Source organism: Somniosus microcephalus, chromosome 14 (genome assembly GCF_052327205.1).
Source record: "Somniosus microcephalus isolate GS21.2 chromosome 14, FLI_Smic_1.0, whole genome shotgun sequence".
NCBI classification, from domain to species: Eukaryota; Metazoa; Chordata; class Chondrichthyes; order Squaliformes; family Somniosidae; genus Somniosus; species Somniosus microcephalus.
Window position 1 is genome coordinate 7004390 of NC_141000.1, and position 22337 is coordinate 7026726.

At 37.9% G+C, this 22337-nt stretch overlaps 1 protein-coding gene across 1 annotated transcript in view; it reads left to right on the forward strand.

Annotated features, from left to right (window-relative positions):
* The window catches only part of scaf4a (SR-related CTD-associated factor 4a), a 114082-nt gene that overhangs the window by 23918 nt on the left and 67827 nt on the right, over nt 1-22337 (forward strand). The window contains exon 2 of the mRNA XM_086006188.1: nt 21375-21458. Within this exon, the coding sequence (XP_085862314.1) occupies nt 21375-21458 (84 nt within the window). The remainder of the gene's footprint in view (nt 1-21374; nt 21459-22337) is intronic.

Genomic DNA, 22337 nt, shown 5'->3' on the forward strand with positions numbered 1-22337 from the left:
ACCTCCAACAGTGCAGCAGTCCTTCAGTGCCGCACCGGAGTGTCCGCCTAGAGTTTGTCAAATGTTTTGTAATTTCTGATGCTTCCCTGGAATCATGTCTGCCAGCTGCAACATCATCTTCCTTTTTTATAGAAAATTATTCACTCTGATAATTCAGTAATAGTTTTTCCTAAAGAAATCGAAGATCCTTTTTGTTGCTGGAAATGCTGACCAAAGCACACAAATTAAAAAGATAAATTTCCACAGTTATCTCATTCTTTGTTATATTGTTATTCATTTAGTTACAATGGACATTTCTCCAATACGTATTACTATTCTGGCTAAGGACTCTTGAGGATTATTTTGGCTGACTGGATTGACATAACCGATCTCCTGTTAACTCTTATGTGGAGATGTAGCTCTGGCTTTTCAATTCTTTTTGAACCTCGGCAGTTATAAGTTACTGGTACTTGGCGTGTATATTGTATAATTTATTACTCTCAATTTATAAGGAACCAGATCATGTTAACTCAGTGGCCTAAATATGTAACAAAGTACTCTGAATGGAGGAAGAAAAAGACCTGCGAATCATTCGTTGTAGATGAAATGAAGTATGGTTGAGGAATACAGTGAAAGGAATTGATTTATTGCAGGAGCTTGTCTTTCAACATAAAAACTATGTACAGGTCCAGAAATTGTTCCTGAAATGCAGAATACTTCACGGTAGTATGCTGGTGTTAACTGGCCTTTCACATTCTTACTAAGTGTTATTTAGAAATATATGTAAGCAGAGCATTGGGTTTATTCAATTCCTGGAAAAAGTGCAATGTTTGAGTGATTAAGTTGTGTGAGTTTAACCTTCCTTGCTGGATTGGATGAAGATTTTGAACACATCCTCTTGATTCCTATTGTGCTGTAAAATATTGGTAAGTTACTGACTATTGATCTATTATGAATACTTATGCTATACGACCATAGCTTTACATATTGCTATTTAAAACAATCATGAGAGAAAACAAGGGAAAATGCCCTGGTTTCATAGGTGTCATGACAGAAGTTTCAACTGACTTTTTTGGCCTACAACTCTCATTGTTGAAAAGTTTCAACCATCCCAAATAGAATATATGATGGCCAGCAGTGAGAGAGACTTTTCCTGATCAGTGCGCTAACCAAAACTTCACTTGTGACTTCAGTACTTGAGATTTACTTTCTCAGCTTCATTTGTGGGAATGCATGGATTGCACATCCCGCTCCATAATTTATTGTCTTCTACATTGCACTTGAAGGTCTTTGCTTCTCACAAGATTGAGAAGATCATGTAAGGTCTTGGTTCACTTCTTTGTCAGCATTACACACATGTTCTTTCTGAATGTTAAATATGATTGAGAGTCTTGCAAAGCAGTTGTTTTAATGAAAAGGGTGATTAAAAATGTGACCCAAGTGTTGAGTTCTGAAAAGGGAGATTTATTTTAATAATCACCAATCTTCTTGCTTCAGTATCCTTCTCCTAAAATTCTGTATTTATCGTGGCACACAGGGATTGAATTTGTCCCACAGTTTGATCCTTTTTGCCATTACAGGTAATGGAATTTAGACTACAGTCATCGGGGGCACAGAACAGAACTACTTTGAGGATCATTCTTGTTTACGCGATCTTGCAATGGACTTGAAGTCAAGTTATGCTATTGCTACCTGCTGATACTGCATTGGCATGCATGCACCATGCTAGCATGCTCAGATTCTTATAAGGAACAAGCACTTAATGCAATTGATAGCCATTGTAAACCATGCAGCTGCATTAACTTTGCCTGTACGGATTTAAATCCTGCTCTCATTGTTAGCATTTTTTAATTTACTTGTGGGATGTGGGCATCGCTGGCAAGGTCAGCATTTATTGTCCATTCCTATTGCTCTTGAGAAGGTGGTGTTGAGCTGCCGCCTTGAACTGCTGCAGTCCGTGTGGTGAAGGTACTCCCGCAGTGCTGTTAGGTAGGGAGTTCCAGGATTTTGACCCGGCGATGATGAATGAATGGTGATATATTTCCAAGTCAAGGTGGTGTGTCTTGGAGGCGGTGGTGTTCCCATGCGCCTGCTTTCTTTGTCCTAGGTAGTAGAGGTCACGGGTTTGGGAGGTGCTGTCGAAGAAGCCTTGGTGAGTTGCTGCAGTGCATCTTGTAGATGGTACATGGTGCGCTAGTGGTGAAAGGAATGAATGTTTAAGGTGGTGGATGGGGTGCCAATCAAGTGGGGTGCTTTGTCCTGGATGGTGTTGAGCTTCTTGTGTTGTTGGAACTGCACTCATCCAGACAAGTGGGGAGTCACACTCCTGACTTGTGCCTTGTAGATGGTGGAAAGGCTTTGGGGAGTCTGGAGCATCGTTCCCGCTAGCCATGCAGCTGTCTGCAGGTCCCATGCAGGCTGGTCACCGGCTTTTCAATGAGAGATTTCGGGCATGCGCAAAATCTTGAATGGGCCAGGCACCCCAAAAAAATAGGGGCTACATTGGTCAGGAGGTGGGTCACTCGCCGCAGAATACCCAACCTCTGACCTGCTTTTATAGCCACAGTATTTATGTGGCTGGTCCAGATAAGTTTCTAGTCAGTGGTGGTCCCCTGGATGTTGATGGGGGAATCGACAGTGGTAATGCCATTGAATATCATGAGGAGGTGGTTAGAATTTCTCTTGGAGATGGTCATTGCCTGGCACTTGTAACATGTAAATGTTACTTGCCACTTACCAGCCCAAGCCTGAATGTTGTCCAGGTCTTGCTACGGACTGCTTCATTATTTGAGGAGTTGCGAATGGAACTGAACACTGCAATCATCAGCTAACATCCCCACTTCTGACCTTATGATTGAGAATATCGGAATGCCCAAGGGGATGATTGGAGTCTACCGCTTGATGCATTACTAGTTAATCATTGGCATCTGTTAAATTACTTTCCTTGAATTTAAGTAGAAAGTATAAAATCATAGGCTTTCCTACATATTAGAGCCTTTGATCTTTTGGATTTGGATACAAGTATTTTATTGTCAGTTGAGTGAATGTTGTGGCATATAGTCAGACCGATTCCTGTTTACTACACTTAAGCTTTTTCCAACACAGAATAATGTCTGCTAAGAAAACAGTATTGCCATGTTGATTTAGGCTTAATAACATTTTCAATTTTTTTAGCTGCCATGGCTGAAATCTATGGTTGTAAGCAGCTTGCTGACCCAAGACTACAGTAAACCTGATTCTGCTTCAGTTTTGATGATCAATGAAGCAGTCACTAGTTCACTATTAAGGTGTTGAGATGTTAATCATACTTTTTTCCCATAACTTGATGAGGTAAGATATTGCCTTTTATGTTTGATAGTTAGGAGCCAATGGGACTGTTAACTCTTTTCTGATCGAGTATTTCCATCAATGTATGTGCAGGATTCTGCTTTCAGTGCAGAACAGCACCGAGCCACCGATATTCCTTGATGTTGCTAGCTTGCATTGCTCTAAAGTAGCTATTGATGTTGCCAGAATCTACAATATAAAAGCAGCAAAATGCATACATTTGAATCCAACGCATTCCTGGTGAATAACTACTTCCATTGTATCCAATTGGGAAATGCATTGAATTAGCCAGTGAGATTTCTTGAATTTTAACACATGACTGTTTTTGGACTACAAATGATTTGAAAGAAGCCCTTTGTAACTAGGTGGTTATAAATCTCACTAATCTTGCAACTACATTTTATACTGGCCAGTGATGGGTACAGCATTTGTTCAACTAAATGGTACACAAGATACGGTGAAACCATCGGTCTGTCCCTGAAAATGTGCTATTTAGATCTATCCCTTTGTTCCTCACAGCTGGTGAATAGTAATTGAGGATTGGTATTATCCCTTAAAGTTTTGCAGGTTTTTCATTAGACTATAATCAGTTGTCATTTAATACAGATAGATATTCTTGCACTAATTCACTGAAGATGTATTAGCTGGGATCCAATCTTTTCTCGCTATATGTCTCCTTTTATTTATACTAGAAGGTAAAATCCCTCTCAATCCCTGGGTTTTTAAATTGGCAATATAAACCAATTTTAATAGTTATTTACATTTATATAGAACTCAATGAAACTGTTGCGCTAAATAAATGTGTATATTTATATGTATACAAAAAGGTAGTTCTGCTTCTATCTACCTGTATAGAGTGACCATGTCAGGCCTAAAGTTTGTGGGATCTTCTGAACTGCTGCCCACTGTTCTTGGCCTGCAACACGCCATTCCTGCTCTATACTGACACTGGCGACCCCTTCATCTAAATCAATTTTGTCCTTGTCAACCCCCCACTGCTCCCTATTCCCAGCTGCACAGGACCTATTGCCAGTTTTAAAACTACTTTTCAGTACTATGCACTTGCACTGTTTTAGCCTACTGTAATAAGCATTTGAGCACGCCTTGTCAGTCACACTTCGGATGTCATGCATTCTCCAATGTAACTGTGTCTCAAAAAAGTACAAGGAAACAAAGGCAATCTTTTGCAATGTTCAAAAAAAACCTCGAGACAGAAAATACTAGAACTAACATGTCTTGCTGACTCTCAATTCATCTTCCTACAAACAAAATCAGGACTCTGCAAGTTAATTGCTATTCAGGCTGTAGATCAAAGTGTTCATTTAATATCAATTTGGCTTGTACCCATAAAGAGATATACACCTACATAACAGAATAAAACATGGCCTAGAAAGTCGATGGTGTTGCACCCTTTTTCAGGCGCAAAGTAGGTGCCTGAGCATCCAATATGGTGGGCCTTATGCATTACGTGCTGGAAGTGTGCCGACTGCTGTATTGGAAAAGACACAAAAAGAGGTATCCAGGGTCTGCCCTGAACTAGGCAGGCTGCATTCAGGAAAACGTGGTCGACATGCAGCCTAATTAGTAGTCCTTAAAGGGACTTCTGGAGCCCACCACCAAAGAAGTAAATTTAAAAAAAAAGTTGTGGAGCCAGGAGCAGCAGGTGTGCTTTTCCTGGATTCACTGCTGCACTTGAAGATCATTACTGGCCCCATCCTGATTGCTTTCTCCCTTCCCAGGACCTATCTGAAGGCTGTTGTATGTGACAGTGTCCCGAAATTGATCATCTCATCGTCGGTGAGCTGCCTGGGGGAAGCCCAGCAAGCGTGTAGATGAGCCCCACGACCCAATGTAGGGTGTGCACAGAAGCAGTTTCAATTCTAAGTGTGAATTTATAATGGCAAAGCTGGCAGGAAGCTTTTTAATATATTGTAGATAGATGCAGGTGGGGGTGGCTTGGGAGGGTTGGATGTCACATTAAATCAGCGTGGCACATTAAATCTGCTGATGGGAACAGAAAAGCGCAGAATGTTATGCTCATCATTCACTTAAATAAGCAAATTATATTCAAGTTGCTGCATTTATTTTTTTTTGATCCAACTGAATATATAGCTTGTAGAAAGTTATTTTTGGGGGGGGTGGGGGGGGAAGCTTACCCATAAAATTAGCTATTATGTGTTTGAAATGCATCTAAGACGTTTCTCTCTCACAGATCTTCACCTGTCTGAAGCCTGGATTTGAGTTCTGCTCCATTCCCAGATCCCTTTGAGAAGAGGCTTCAACATTAGACTCCCAGAATCTGTGTCACTTTGTGAATATTGTTTTAATAAACTCCATCTCCCAAATTATAATTGCTTTATTCTCAATCTAACACCGCGAGAGACAAGGAATTATAAAAGCGAAGTCATGGACAGTCTTGCTGTCCATCATAATATTCTGATGCTTTAAAGACCCACTTTGATTCTTACATTGAACAAACAAATGTATTCCAAAATTTCTGGTTGGAAATCAGACCCACGGGAATATTAATTTCAACAGCTGCCTTTGCAGTAGCCCAGTGTCCCCGCCACTATTAAAACAGGCAAGTCATATAAGGCCCTACTTCTCGAGGTCTACGGGCTATAATTTGAAAATTTTGTACCCTGCAACTCCATGTGCCCCAGCTGTACTTTACTACGCAGCACAACTCCCTCTGTGTTCTGCTCCCCTACTTGGAATAGGGCTACATCTAGGCACTGTGACCATGCCAAAGATTACCCATGAATAATGGCACAGGGGAATTGGTTGATCTACAAAAAAAAAAGCTTTGGTTTGTCCCAGCCATCACAGCCTAGCTGCTTTCTGTTCCATTGCACCGCAGAACTTCCTGAGTTTGACTGCAGCCAGCAATATATGCACAGTTGATCAATGCAAATGGGCATTTGAAATGGGAGGAAAGTAAACAATGAAACAGCTGTTAAACCCCACAACACAGTTTCATGCTAACATTGGATTAAAATATTTCATCAGATGAATTAAATTCCATCAGAAGGAAAACTGGAGCCCAGTAGTCCCAATCATAACCTTCCTGAACTGGTTGTAGGTCCAGCAACCCCTTATTATCTCCCATTTTGCATCCCCCTCCTTACTCCCAGACCCAAATATCCCTAAATCCTTCCATTTCCTCATTACCACCACCCCCTGCAACTGCATAACATCTGACTCTCTCATTGAGTGACGCCAAGAGATCCACCAGTATTTGTGTCCTAAAGATGGTCAGTGAGCACTGAGTATTAATAAACTAATGTTTAAAAATAATGGAATGAGTTTCATTTGCATATTTAGCGATTTGATACACATTGCAGCTCGATTCCCAGCAGTCCATGCAAAAAGCAATTCAGACTTGGTATTTCTGTTGCCTGTTTTGTTTTCTTACTGAATACTCATGACTATCTTCACACTTCTACTGTTGAGCAGGTTGACTGCTTAAAAAGGCCATTCTCCAAAGACAGAATTGTGACTTTTTAAAAAGGCCAAATTACAGGAAACTTTGTGCTATCCGGCACCGACGGGACCGAGCTGTTGCCGTCCCATCAAAACTGCCGGACAAACCAGCGCTAATGTTGAAACATACGGAGATTTTGAGCTCCGTATCTGGCAACAAACCCTGTTGCTTAGCAACAGCTTCTAAACAGTCGGCCGTACCTTGCAAGCGTCTCTAGCTTAGCAACAGCTTCAGCGAGACCTTGCAGAGCCTGACTGGTGGGGGAAAAAAAGCAACGAAAAGAAAAAAAACCTAACGAAGCGGCTCCTGATTTTTGCTGGTGGCTCGAGCATTCCGGACAGTTAACCTCCGGATAAACCAAAGTTTCCTGTAATTTTAAATTTGGCCTGTATATAAAGTTGTATAGTTTTATTACATGGATTTTTATTGTTCCACAGGTCTGAGACATCGAAAATCATGAAAACATTGGTTATCGCTTTTTAAATGTGTAGTTTTCTCGAGATTTTCTGCAGGTTTTTATTTCCGGTCTTGCTGATGGCTAAACATCACCCTTCACATCACCTAAATGGTCAATTTATTTGACCACGAGCTGTAATTATAGCCTAACATTGAACAAGATTGAATCTGATAGAATTGATTTAACCATGATGTTTTTTCTGCATTGCCATGAATAGAGATGGTTTTGTACATAGGTTTTGATCCCAAATGGATTTGATCTAAACAGAGTTGAATTTTAAGTGCTCTCTCCCCTCGGGTGTTTGTGCGCTGGTTGCCACGAGGCACCAGTTACTAAGTTGTTATTTTAAATATATATTGTGGAATTTTCCCTACCATTTTAAATATTATTCAATTGAAGGAAGTGCACCTGAAATTGATCAGAAGATTCCAGAAAGCCCAGATATGATCAATGGACCTTCCCAGTTTGCAGAAAGCATAAATAAAATTTACCAATGCCAAGACATGAGGCCTGTGCAGTACTGATTTTACTGTTACTAAATATGTGCAAGCTGTGCTTTCTTGAAATACCCATGTTGCTTTTGGTGTGCTCCCTATATATGGATTGTATTCATTTATATCACATTTAACATGGTTATACAATGTAAAATCCAGTTACTCTTATTTAAGGCCATGTAACACTATGAACTTTTAACATTTTTAATACAGTATAAATTTCTCATTTTAATTCATTTTGGTTAAATATATCACAAACAATAAGATGGGCACGACGGTTTGAAAATTTCACATTGAGCCCATTGTCCTTAATATAATTGCTATGGACATACTAATTTGCTCTGGCCACCCTAGCTAAATTGCTAGTTATAGTGAAATTTTACTTGTGCACTTCCAATGGCCAACTACTTACTTTCCAAGGTGTTATGGAAAATTCATGGGCTTATTGCCACTGATAATCACCTACCGCTAACTGACATAGGTAGTTAACTGAAGTTAAATTTGGCTTGAATTTTTCTTGAACTACAGCCATAATGTGTATAAGATAACCGTGACATTCTGGGGATGGGGGCTAGGGAAAGATTATTTCTGATGAGATGAAAGAATTTGCAAGAGCTTCTGGTGCATGATAGCTTTCAGTAAATGTTTGTTTTAGCCACTGCATTGAATACAAAGTTCAGATCCTAAATCTGCTCAATCCATACCAAATTACTTTAAGAGGAAATTCATTCTGCTGAATACTAGCATCTTAGATATTAAGGGATCTCCCTGTGAACCTTCTGTCATCCATTGTTGCTGTTTTGTGCTTTTAAACTGCTGCTCAGAGTGCCTAGGAGCAGACATTTTGTGTGACCGTTTCTCTGCATGGATTGAAAATGCTCACAACCCTCTATTCTCTTAAGACTGAGGTGGACATCTATAATGCAGAGTAAGGGTTTGTGCATAAAATAACTGCTTTATTGGTCTCTGTTGGATGCCTTTCCATTATTAGCCTGGTGCTACAATTCCAGCACAGCATCTTGTCACTTCTATTTGGTACTACATTCAGTTTCCTGATTGAGAACTGTAAATATCACCAAAGGTATGATTGGCAGCACTGAGATTCAGACGGTTGGGTGCTGAGCTTGAACTACCTTCACCGAACCCAGGCTGTTGACATGAAGGCCAGTAATTTAATACTAATATATTGACATTTTTAAACTTGTATGGTACTTTCTAATGTGCTTGACGTATTTTTGCATGATCTGTGTTGCTAAACAAAATTGGATTACTTAGAAAAAAACAAGAGGTGGCGGGTTGACTCTAAACTGTTAAAATGATCAGATATCTGCTTATGACTATCCATTTTACAAAATATGTGCTTGCCTAATTAGTGCCATTTGCCGGAGTTCTATGATTAATTAATTCGTTTGAATTAAATTAAGTTTGAAAAGTTGAGGAATAATCTTGCTGATGAAACTGCAGCATTGCTGCAGTCTGCTGTTTGTTGCTTCCCTTTTCAATTAAAACATCATTTGAAAAATACAAACTGAAAAATGGTTGCAGAAACAAAAGTATGTGTGAAGGACCGAGTTGTGTTGTATACCATAATTCTTGAAATTTGCGATCCCGTGCAGCTGGCCAAACTAATATTGTTGGATTTTATAAATTGTGTATGCAACAAGAGAATATCAAGTGACAGTAAAAAGGTACGGCACAAATATTTGGAAATTGCTACGAGAATAGGGTTTTTAATTGCTAGTATGTTTGCAATTTTACTCTATGGTTCGAGATACTGTATAGCCGTTAACCAGCCACTCGGGTATGAAGGACATGGCCACGAATGTGGTGACAGTGATTAATTTAGGCTCTAGGGTACCTTGGATTGACTTGCTGGATGAAGGAAGGGACCTTCTTCGCTCTGAACATGACCAAATACTCAGCTGGATGAGCATCAAAAACATGTGTTTGACAGAATATAATCTTTTACAATAAACAAATGTAAGATAACTGCAGATGAGTTTTTTTTTAAATTATGTCCTAGTGTGTTGTACAGTTCTATTACATGGCATGGTTTTTGGAGACTGATGGTTTATATTGCTATCGTTTTATATTGATTTCCTGACATTCCTGTAAATCTTTGTATGGTCTTATTTTGCATGACACTGTATGAATTGGTGGTTTAAAATAAAAAGTTAAAATCATTCTGCTGTCTTTATTTAAACAATCTACTGAAGATGCAATATACTCTTAAGCAGTTATGCCAAAAAGGTATGTCTTACGATCACATGCAAAATTAGATAGATAAGTACTTATTTTTCTTGGGGTAAGCATGTCTTGTTAGCACTATTTATTTGAGATGTGATAGTTGGTTCTAGTTGATGCTTAGTTTCACAGCAGTTCAAATGCTAGTAGGCTAAACTGCTTGACCCTATATTTCTCAACATCAAATTATATTAATGGGCTTCCTTTTTAAAAAAATTACTTTTTTTAAATTCAGCTGCATGGTAATCTAATAGATTGATTTAGCAACGCAACCACAGTTGAATTTTCTTTAAATACAATAAATTTACATTGGTGCTGAGCCACTCATGGTGCATTCTACATGGAAGTTATTGGTATCAGATTGTAAACATTTTAATCCATTTTTTATAGTTTATTATTTAACATACAAAAGAATACGGACAAGAAAATACCTACTGGTCCATCCATTAAGTGCGTTATCACTATTTCACATTGTGGTTATTAAACTGAAAAAAATGTGGTTCCCATCGGAATTGAACAACAGTAGCAATTTTCACATTTGATAACCCATATTTAAACACGTGCTGTAACAGCCTTTTCGAACCATACAAAATCATGCTATTAAAGATGTTTTTATAGTTTCTTTAAGATGAGCGATATGACTTAGCAGTTATGGCAAGTGGCTAGGAATCTTTTAGAGCTCTCTCTTATATATTTATATATAATAATGACTTGACGGTTTTGATTATCAGGCTCTAAATATCTTTATTTCCATATAAGTGTCTTAAAGGAATATTTAAGACCCATTTCTTCCTAATCGACTACTGACTTGTGTCCATTGTATATACAGTATCCTGAAGTAAATTTTGCAGCGTAAAAAATTCCAATAATTTGAATTAAACTGTAAATAGCACAGTAAAGTGGGAATTTGGTACAAAAAATTAAATTCAGATCATTTGAATTGAGTTTCAATTAAGAGTAACAGAGTAGAGTGCTGATTGCCAATCCTTTGCATGAACTTTATACATAAACATGGAATGCACTGGTCAGTGCCTGCATGAGGAGCGTCCATAATATCTTTGTGAAATTCATGTGGCCAAGTGATTGACACTGCAGTGTCATCTCTGGGTTCAGGGCAGTGATTATAAAACCACCTAGGTTTACTTCTGTTGCATTATCTGAACCTGTTGATGGGATTACTTACAATTTCTCCAAATATCCACTCATTTCTACCTGGATATTTTACAGAAATTGTGTTTTTGGGCAATGGAAAAAAGAAAATGTAATGATGTCTGCAGGATGATTTGAAAATTAGTACACTACTACATGAGCTGGTGGATATCAAGATCATTATTGAAAACTTATGGTACTGCCAACAGATGTTTAGCTGTTATTTTTCTGGTCATTGTGGTTAAACACAGATTTAAATAGTCACATGCATCACAAATGCTTGAAGTTTTGATTCTGCTGGTTAATGTATTAACTGATTTCAAGAAGGATTTCAGCACCAAAACACTGCATACTTTGCTCCCAGAATGCTGAGTTATGTGGTCTGAATGTCTACTTTCTATTTTTTATTAATGTATGCAAGTTTATTGCCCTGTATTTCTTGAACATTGTCATGTATGCAATTCATCAGAACATTTAGATAAGGATCCTGCAATGTTTTTACCAAACATTTGACTTCTAATGTCACACCCCATTGCTTTCTCACTTGTGGAGTCAACTCACCTGAATGAGATTGTGTTTATTTTGGCGAAAGAATACTTGTGCGAATATCAAAACTAGGAATATGGGGTGAATTCTAGATGAATATGGTAAGTGCACATTGCTTTTTAATGTGTATGTGCACAAGTGGTAGCTAGTGCAGGACAAACTTAGGAATACATACAGTTTTGTTAGCCCACTATAAGCACCTTCTATTCTACATATAAAGTCAGTATTTTCCGGGCAGTATCATGGGTTTGTGAAATCTTTTGAATATTGAAAGCTAAAAAGTATGTAGGTATTCTGGGAGGGGAAATTGATCACTGCAACTCACCTAAACGAAGTAGCAGCAGGCACATTCTAATATGTTGATGTTTATGATGTTGGAAGTATGAAAGATTTGCATGTAGCTTGTTGGCAAGGTATTGTAGTATGAAAAGATACCTGGAAATTTTTATGTTAAATTACTGGGGACTAAAATAATTACTTTGAAGTTAGAAACTTTTTCCTAATGTCAAGTACCATTAATTGAAGTTTTGAACTAGGGAGGCTCGCTATCAGACTTCTGCGATACAAAATGTAGAGGGCAACTGGAATGGATTTTAGATAAAAGTTGAAACCTGCAAGAAGGCCGTTGTATGGTAATAGGCACAAAACATTGTTTAAACTTTTTTTTAAAGAATCCAATACAGTAATTAACTGCTGCAGTAGTGAAAATGTTTCAATATTAATGGGTGTGTCGGTGTAAAATTTGGAACTAAATTTTGATCCTTACAAATGTTAATATTACATACTAATTAATTATATGTTTAATAGAATAATCAGTTCAGCAATGAAGTTGTAAATGTGTGTGTTTTCTGTTAAATAGAAGCTTTAATTAAAATTGAAATGGTTGCGGGATGGGCTAAGAACTTTTGGAGAACGCTGCTTTCTATGCGAAAGATGAAGTTTTAATGCCATGGACCTTTTTGAAAACAAAGTGACTACTTCAGAGTACACCTGCACTACATCATTAGTTTGGATTGTGGCTGGGGGAAAGAAAGCACACTTGAGAGCGACTACACTAATAGCATTAAGTACTATTTAATTCTCACATATCTAGAGTACTAAGCAATCCTAAATAAGTGTTTGCTCCCAGAAATACTGCTATTTAGTCCTTTATGAACTAAGTGGTGACCAAAGTTTTGTTTTGTGCATACATATTTACATACAAGATTGTCAGTGGTTATGATTACATTGAGTAACACCTATAATACTCTTAACAAGATCATCCATTTTCTTTGTTTTGAAATCTACATCACAACTTGCATGCCTAAGTCACTGCATGGATGTAATATTGTATGGGGTACTGTCAGATGCTGGGCTCCTCAGGAACCTGTAAAATAACATTTACAAAATTGTGCTTTCAGCAGCTGTTAATGGTATGCTTTGTAGGAATTGATGAGTTCTTGGCACATCAATAAAAGATGTATTTAATTTGAGATGCATTCATTGCATTTTGCACATACAATTTATATGTCTCTTTTTTTAAATGATAAAATAAAGAAAGGCATTAATTTCTGCTGGTTTCTTCTCCGTTTGGAGGAGCTGAGAATGTACATGTACCTTTCAAAATTCTTCAGCAAAAAAAAATCCTGACATTAGGATGTATATTTACAGCATTTAGATCTTGTGGCTTTATGGGACGTGCCAAAATACACCCCAGTTCACCTCAGCAGCAGACAATACATTGAGAGTTGGATGATATAATGTGACTGTGCTTATAAAATAGCATTCTCTGACTTAACTGAACAATGCCAATAGTGATGATAATATGTTCCAACTGATCTGCATTTGGAGGTGAGACTCTGGCTTAAAGCTCTCCTAAACAGTGAGATAGTGGATATGCTACATAGGCAATAAAATATTTTTGTTCCACATTTGGCAAAGCTTATGACGTGACCGACAAGTGAGTTATGATCGTCCTCATGACTAAGAACTAACTGATATTTTGCTGTTTTCAATATTGCATTCTGTTTATAAATCTTGGGTAGTCTTTGAACATTCCAGTTTAAAACTTAATTTCAATGACCGCTTGGATCAGTGCGGAGGATGTTTTAATCCTGTAGGTCAGGTATGTCCAACCTGAGCCCTGGCAATCCTGCCCTCGTAACCCAAGCAGCTTAGTCTTATTTGTGCTTAGATTTTGTATTTTCTAGTTTGTTCTGTTTGAATCTTGTGCCCTGAAGGTTTGGAACAGGCTGTTTTTAGTGCTGTTGCCCAGTTGGCTAAATGAAATTGGGTTCAAACTTTTAACCGGCTCCCAAAGCTCCATGGTACGCACCTATTTGCCCATGAAAACAAAAAGGTTGGACACCTTGCTCTAGGGTATTTCATGTGAGATGTTTCTTGATTCTTCAAAGGGTAGATGGCACTACCTTGAAAACTCCCCAACATAAATAATAAATGTATTGGTCACCAATAGTGTCACATCTTCCCTTGATTCACAAAGTTATTAGCTGTGACAGACTCCTCTGGGTGTTTAGTGATGAGTGTTGAGGTGTGGTATGGAGCCACACAGGATAAAAATTAAAGGTTTGTCACTGGTTAGCTGATCCCAATGGTGCACTATTGGAGGCTGTGGAAATGGCTTCAGTGTCTCCAGGCCAGCTCGGTGCAAAGACTGATGTTCCTGCTCATCACTATCCGGTGACCCTGGTTGAAAGTGTACACGGGTGGGCTTAACTGAAGAGGATGAAGCACAAATGTGACTTCACCCCTCCCCTGCTGGCGCACTCCCTATGCCTGTTCATGGAGAATGCCACCTTGGGTAAGAGATGGGAGAGCTGGCAGCACTTCTGAAGCAGTACCCTAGCATGAGCCATCTCTGAGGGGAGGGAGAATTCAGAATTATTAGCTGTATAAATGGAGCAGTGAAAAGCTTTTTTGTTGTTTGTCATAGACTGCTTAACATAGCAGACCATAGATGCAGCGCAAGTTGTAAAGTACCAGAAAAGTTGAACATTAGTTTTGTACATTTCATATATTGGGCAGTGTGCTAACACAGATTCAGGTTAGTGTGCTTCCTGGTGACACAGCAAGTGTGGAAATGTCATTTTATTTCTATAGTTGCCAAACTGCATAATTTTAGTGTAAAAATCCAATTTACTACAACACCGCTCAAGTTAAGGATGGATATTCATGTCGGAATTATAGGATCAGACAATTATTGGTGTCTCCCTTTTTTCGGTGGGTAAAATTACCATTTACTCCATTTGAGATATAACATGAAATTTTATGCAACATTCCTACTTTTAATATTTAATATTCATTGGGTATACAACATTTTAAAATAGCTCATTTACTCTTACAAATTAACAAACACCAATTGCAAAGATTAGAATTTAGACCCTTTGAGATATTGGAACCTGAAAGAGATTTTCAATAAAAGGAATAGCTCATTTACTCATGATGCTTCTCCATATTATCTCACCACAATAAATGTCTTGTGACTTTGTCACTTAAGTTATGTACTGTTAAGTATGGGCATAAAAACACAATCTTCCACAGTTACCATTCATTTTATCCTAACAATACTTGTATATGGAGAAATACAGGAAATATAAAACTCTAATTTCCATGGCCATGTCATCACAGGACAAATTCACCTGATTTTCTTGAGCTACAAAAATATGAAAAACCCTGATTTGGAAGGGGGGGATTAATTTGAGAGACTGATCATAACTCACCTTATCACGATCACGTGTAGCGATAGATATATTAAATGGCTTGCAATAATCGTGCATCTGAATTTACTGAAATAATTTCTACCCATGTGTGCCGACTATGAAATTTGCACTGGAAATGTAGTGCTCCAAGTTTAATGCTACAACTTTGAGAAGCTGCACGTTTAACTACAAATGGACTTCCTGCAATTCTGTACCCGAGGATGTGGTTTATACACCCTACTCTGAGACTGCTATCTGACTACTGAGCCAGTGATGGAGAAAAATGGAAATGGAGCAAAACACAGAAAACCAGAAGATGAAACACACAAAAAAAAACACAAGTAAATAAGGCACAGTAGCAAGCTATAAAACAATGCCATCTTTATATTTCTTACTTCACTATAGAATTGAAAGATGCCAGTTATTTTTATGCTGTAATTTATTACTTTAAAAAAGTTTTTGTGGGAATTAGCCACAACTCTTGGACATGGACTATACAAATACACACAAACCTTTCCAGACTTAGTTTAGGTATAACGGGCACTGCTAACTAGCTTTATTATTACATTAATGTGAAATAGCTCAGGCATTTTTGTCAAACCCTTTAATATGTTTCATGTTTTGCAACATTTCTATAATGTTTCATTTCTATAACTTTAACATTTTCATTGAATTTTTAGTCTTGTATTTCAGTCTTGTATTTCACCAAAAGTGGGGCAGAGAAGAGTAGATTTAAGTAATGGCACCCCTGTCCATGATACTGATTTATCTTCAATATATAATGCCCCATTGAATGATCTTAACCATGCTTTGTGTCTCCTTTCTACATTGTGAATTACTTTGCAAATCACCACACTATATCCATGTAACTGCAGCGTGCCCCTCAATAGCTTAAAAATCCTTTACTGGAATTTAGCTCAACAGTCCATCTGTTGAACTAAAATCCAGTGATGCATTTTTAACCTGTTGAACAGAGGATTAAAATGACCATGCTTGTATCATTCACATATCTAGATTGCACATTTAACAACTGTGCTTGATTATCTCCAAACATGCCACGAGTTTCTCAAATTATACTTTATAGTATATAAAAAAATGGTGAGGGGACATCACAATCAGACACCTGCATATCCTCACTTTCAGAACAAAATGTTTTGTGAAGTTTAATCAAACTCAGTAAAGGATATTTGGTTGGTTAATTTCAATAAATTGGAGATTTTATCAGGATTTAATCAAGTCTCGATGCAGGAATTGTTTAGCATTAGCATGGTAGGAATTGAACACAAGAAAATATAATTAATTTCGTTGTCGAAGCATATTTAACTGCACTTTCAAACTAATGATTTTTTAAAAAGCACTAGTGTGAAAGTAATTTTTTCCCGTAAGTGTAGGTAGGAAAGTACCATAAATATATTTGCAAATAACACACTGATCACAAATGCGATAGTTTTATAGGTACACTTAAGTCCAACGCAGTAGCTGTCTGCATAGCCAGTTATATTGTGATTCTGTCCAAAACTAAATTTTATCTTAAATTGAAAAAAGATTGTATTCCTGGTCCCTCTCCTCCCCCACCCCATCCAGTACCTTTTTTGATGTGAAGGGAGATAAGGGTATGCTGTATGCCACCCATCTATATAGACTTGCAGATGTTTTTCAGGTGACTTGTGGATACAGGGTCAAATGTAGTAGGATCACTTGCATCTTTTTATGATGGGGGAAAATAGTTCAGAGGTATGAGACCATCTCCACTACCCATACATCTTGATGGTAGGTTAGGCTTGGTAATGAAGCTGCATGGCATAAAGTAGAAGAGAAATATAGAAGTTGGTTGGAGGAATATTGCCAAGGGAATTGTACAGACTTATGCTGCTTGGATTCTCTTCCCCGCCGCCCGCCTTGAAAAATATGCAAGCACGTTGGCCTGTGGTGTGATGGCTGCATTGTTAGGCTATTGGCAGAGTGCAAAGCTTTTTTAAATTTACACCCCTCTAATACATTTTGACACGTACTTAACCAGCTCTCTCCAATTTGTTGATCAAACCAGCCCATCAGTCTCCCTTGGAAGACCATTACATACGTTCACCAACCTCTGCAAAGTAATTAAATCACCTTCCCTGTTTTAACTCTGAAGCTGTGCCATCTTGTTGTGGAATTTGTTATCTTCGATAAATCCTTTAGGGTCTGGAATACTTTACATTGAAAAGGCAGCTCGGGGTGATCTTAAACAGCTTCTGCAGCCTCTCCTTACAACTCGGGTGCTTAATCCCACTATCAAAGGACTATTAGTCCTTTGCATTATCTCCAAAGCATAGATGTCTTTCTCATGATACTATGACCTGACTCGGAATCACTTCTTGAGATTTATCCTATGTTCCTCTGGCTATACAGTTCCGGATCTTATTTGCTGTCTTTACTGTGGCTGTACCCCAAAATCCATCTCTTGTGTTGTGCCTGTAGAATATCATTTTGTTGTATTGTCCCTGTTTATTATACGTTATCAATCTCATGATTTTGCACATTAAATGGCACCTGTAACTTGTCCGACCCCCCCCCCCCCCCCCCCCCCCAATCTAATCAAGTACTTATGTATTTGATAAGCTTGTTCCCTGTTGCTCGCAGTCCCTCCCAGTTTGGTATAATCTGCAAACTAGGAAAATGTTCCTGTTCCCACTTCCAAGTCACTTATGTACATTGTAAGCAACAACAGCCCCAACACTGATGCCTGAAGTGACTCAAGTTGCCTCCTGTGCCAATACAACCACCGTTTGCTTCTTCTGCATCAACTAATTTTTGACCCATTTCAGAAACGTGCCACCTATGTGACATTGTAAATATATTAAAAATCTTAAAAGCCTGTGTGTGCTTACTGTCAACTTTTACATTATAAATTCCTATGACTACATCTCTGATGAAAACTTCCCATTTAAACTTGTCACGTTGTAATTACACTCTTTCCTCCAACCCAACACCCCACCCCCCTCTTCCAGCAGCAGGAAGGTGTAATTACAATGTGATCAGTTTATATTTGCAGTTTCCATTCTAAATGTGCATATGGCAATTTATAATGGAAATGTATAACCATGACAATGCATTTAAAATGGGGACTGAATTACGTCAGTACACCTTGGTCCCTTTATTCCCTGGTCTCCAACCCTGCTTCACTTGAAGATTATACATGGTCTTGACTTCTTATGTACAGTGCCTTGGGAAATTTACTTCAAAGTATTAAAAAGGCAGGGAAAAAAATGATAGTTTTGCTGGTTTTTCTGACCTTGATAACCAGACCTTTTCTCATTTAGCATCATCTGACCTCATTGTGCCCCTGTTTAATCCACTTCCCTACAAAGCATACCTGAGCAACAACCTTAAAAGGGATGGGCCAGGTTATACATAACTCCAACTCCGTAGGTAAATATTGCAACCGTTCCCTAGACCCCAGATTACCCATGAGCAAGGCCCACTTCATAATTGTAAGTTGTTGATGAAATGAAGAACATCAATAATGTCCTAATTCCAAGCAGCAGGGATCTCTCATCTTTTGACATTGCAGCAAATCCAATTCCATATCAAAAGTACCAATATAAATATATTTTAAATTTATATTTATTTGGAGAATGTATTAGGAAATGTTTAGCATTTTTATAAGAGTAGAAATTAGCAGAGGCTCTGCTGATGGCTCAATGAATAAAGGCACAGCATGGTATAGGACAAAACCCCACACGTCAGGTGGTCGCCGGGTGGACTAGTGAGCTGTATTGTTGGCCAATCTCTGCTGGGGCACCAATTGGGGCGCTACAGTTTGTCTCCACTGTGGGGCAGGAATTGGCCAGTGTTGTCATTTCTGCTTAATTTGATTGCTACTGAGATTTGGATGTTGGGTGAGAACAAGATTGGGCTCCGCTCTGATGCCCTCCATAGTCTTAAGGAATGGTCCTAGAAATATGCACATTTTGCAATTTAGTGCTTTAATCCTTGTACATATATACATTTTAATGTGTAAAACTGTTTGAATAGATTAAAAACTTTGGGTGTGATGAACTAAATGCTAAATGGTGTATACATCTAAACTAATTATCACACCTTTTGGTTATAATGGTAAATTCCTTTGCTAATGGTTCCTTGAATTACTACTTGCTCTTTAGTTTCTCTTTTGAAATTCAACACCATAATACTTCGTTTTAGTTCAATCATTTTGCTATTGATTCATTACCAATACATAGATCGGTTCAGATAGTTAATGGTTGAGTATTTAACCATTTACTGAGTGTGATTGAGTAATCTTGAGATTAATATTTGAGAACCAAGTACATTATATAGTGTAAACATGTACTTTGAAATTCATTTTGTGCTGTACATGCATATTCTATAGGTTATACAGATATCTGTTACTTGGTTAACCTGCTTGCAGAACACCAAACTGATGACAATTTACCATAAAGTATTGTCACTTGGCTTTGAGTTTTTTTCATATACAAAACCACAATGTAAAATATGTCACAATCATAATATCAGTTATGTATGGTAAAATTCTGCTTTAGAACTTAAGTCTCACATTTTAAGATTAAATTACCTGTCCTCCTTCCCTGAGATCACATGTCTTGTTTTGTCTTTGCAACTGTAAATTCAATTTCCTTTGGAGAAAATTCATTGACAATACAGTATTTTCTTACTGAAATTAGAAGGGTGTGGTTGGTTTTGCCTAATCTGTTCATTTAGTAGAATCTTAGAAATTAATTCTTGAGATCTATCTTTTTCTTTGGGAAATTTATATAAAAGTCTTAAGCTCTGCAGTTTTTACAGCCACGTGTTGGGACAATTGACCAATAATGCGGTTGATAGACTGGCTAGATTTTTGTTTTGTTATAATTGTACATGAAGGAGAGAGATTTTGGATACGACTGCCTAAGGATATGATGGAGAAGATCATTTATTATACTTTGGTTTCAATTATCTAAGTGCTTGAATTATGTCAATCTTATAAGTGACAAAGTGTAAACGTAATAGAGGTGCTTTCTTTAGAAAAACAGTTGAAGGGAACTACATGCTGCTACATGAAATCTACGCAATGGTGTTTTTTTACGTTAGCTGAAAACAAATGTTTTCAATTCCATTTAGTTAGGAGTCATAGTATTGAGGCTTGTTGCCTTTGTTTGCAACTGGCTGATTATCAACATTGTAGAGTGCTATTGGACTCTTGACCTGTCCCTAGCCATGTGATTAATGACTGCAAATGTAAATCAAGCAAACTTTATATTACTGTTAGTAAGTAAATGGTATTCCGGCCTTCATAAACCTTACTGCAAACTGAAGGATCTACTTTCATGGTAAAAAGGTGAATGCTGAGCGGGGGTTTACGAACATACGAATTAGGAGCAGGAGTAGGCCACTTGGCCCTTCGAGCCTGCTCCGCTATTCAATAAGATCATGGCTGATCCGATTGCTCCACATTCCTGCCTACCCCCGATAACTTTTCACTCCCTTGCTTACCAAGAATCTATCTACCTCTGCCTTAAAAATATTCAAAGACTCTGCTTCCACCGCCCTCTAAGGAAGAGAATTCCAAAGACTCACGACCCTCTGTGAGAAAACATTTCTCCTCATCTCTTTTAATTTTAAGCTTCCCCTACCTGTTACTTGATTTAATAACTGACCTAGTGGATATGTCTTTTGAAAGTAATGGTATTGTTCTGCAACTGAAATACTGGCTAGGTTTATGAGAATTTGCCATTTTTCACTTTGCAAGAGGTGCAGGAAGGTTGTCCTTTGATAGAAATTTTCTGAAATGTAAGCTGCTTTGCACTGTTTGTCTTTCTCACCTGTAGTATATAAATTATGGAAACAGTGGCCATGCAGTATGGTGTTAATTAACGCAGAAAGACACTATTCCTAGTGCTTGATTATGGGGTGCTCCTGTTTGTAAGGTTCTAGTGGTAACCTAAAAGGAAGTTGAGTTTAATCAACCATACTAATGGTGTTTTTCTTGTACATTTCAGCTCTTTTCTTTGATGGAACTGAAGCCACCCATTTCTCGGGCAAAGATGATCCTTATTACTAAAGCTGCCATCAAAGCTATAAAGGTAGGAAAATCACACATGTTTTGCTTCATTTTATTCCTGCCTTTGTTTTTGCTCCTCCCCTCTGTGTATCCCTTTCCAATTCTGGCGTAGACTCGGAGAAATGGATTGTGTAAACATGAGGTTCTGTTCTCTTTCCCCCCCCCCACCACAACTAATTCAACTAAGTACTCGAGGAAATTTGCTGAGGAATAGAGCATTTTTTATTACATTATACTCTGAACCTACCATGGATAAGTTAAAGAAACGGTGAAGTTTGCAACTAGGAAAAGCCCAAGAATGGTTCAGCTGGATCTTGAGAGTTTGCATTAGCGTGTTTCTAATTAACATTAATGACTTGCATGTAACTGGTCTAATTCTCAGATAATATCAAACTAGGCCATGGGTCGAGGGGCAAATCAATTTGAAGAGACAGCCAAGGATTTACAAAATGGGTTATACGCAAGTGAATGAGCCAATGCCGTTCTATATATTCCATGAATGATGTTTAAGTAGTTAAAGGTGAACTTGAACATTTTGAAGGACATTAAACCTGGTGTTTAACATGTACCATCACTGCAGAGCAGCATTCAACAAAGAAAACCTAACCTGGAGACATATAGTGAAAACAAAGTACAAGTTGGAGAAAGTTTATGTTACTACTATACATTGCTCTGATCAGACCCTACTATGAGTACTGTGTCAGTTCTGATCACAGAGCTACAATGGAAACATTCAAGCCCAAAAGCTAGTGGACAGAAGATTTGCAATGCACCAGAGGACTGAGTTGTGGGGAAGTCTAGAAAAACTTGGCGTTTTCAGCATTGAAATGACTGGTCCGATAAAGCATATAATAGGGTTATATAAATAAATAGTATATAAAAGATAAGTCCGAAACACTAC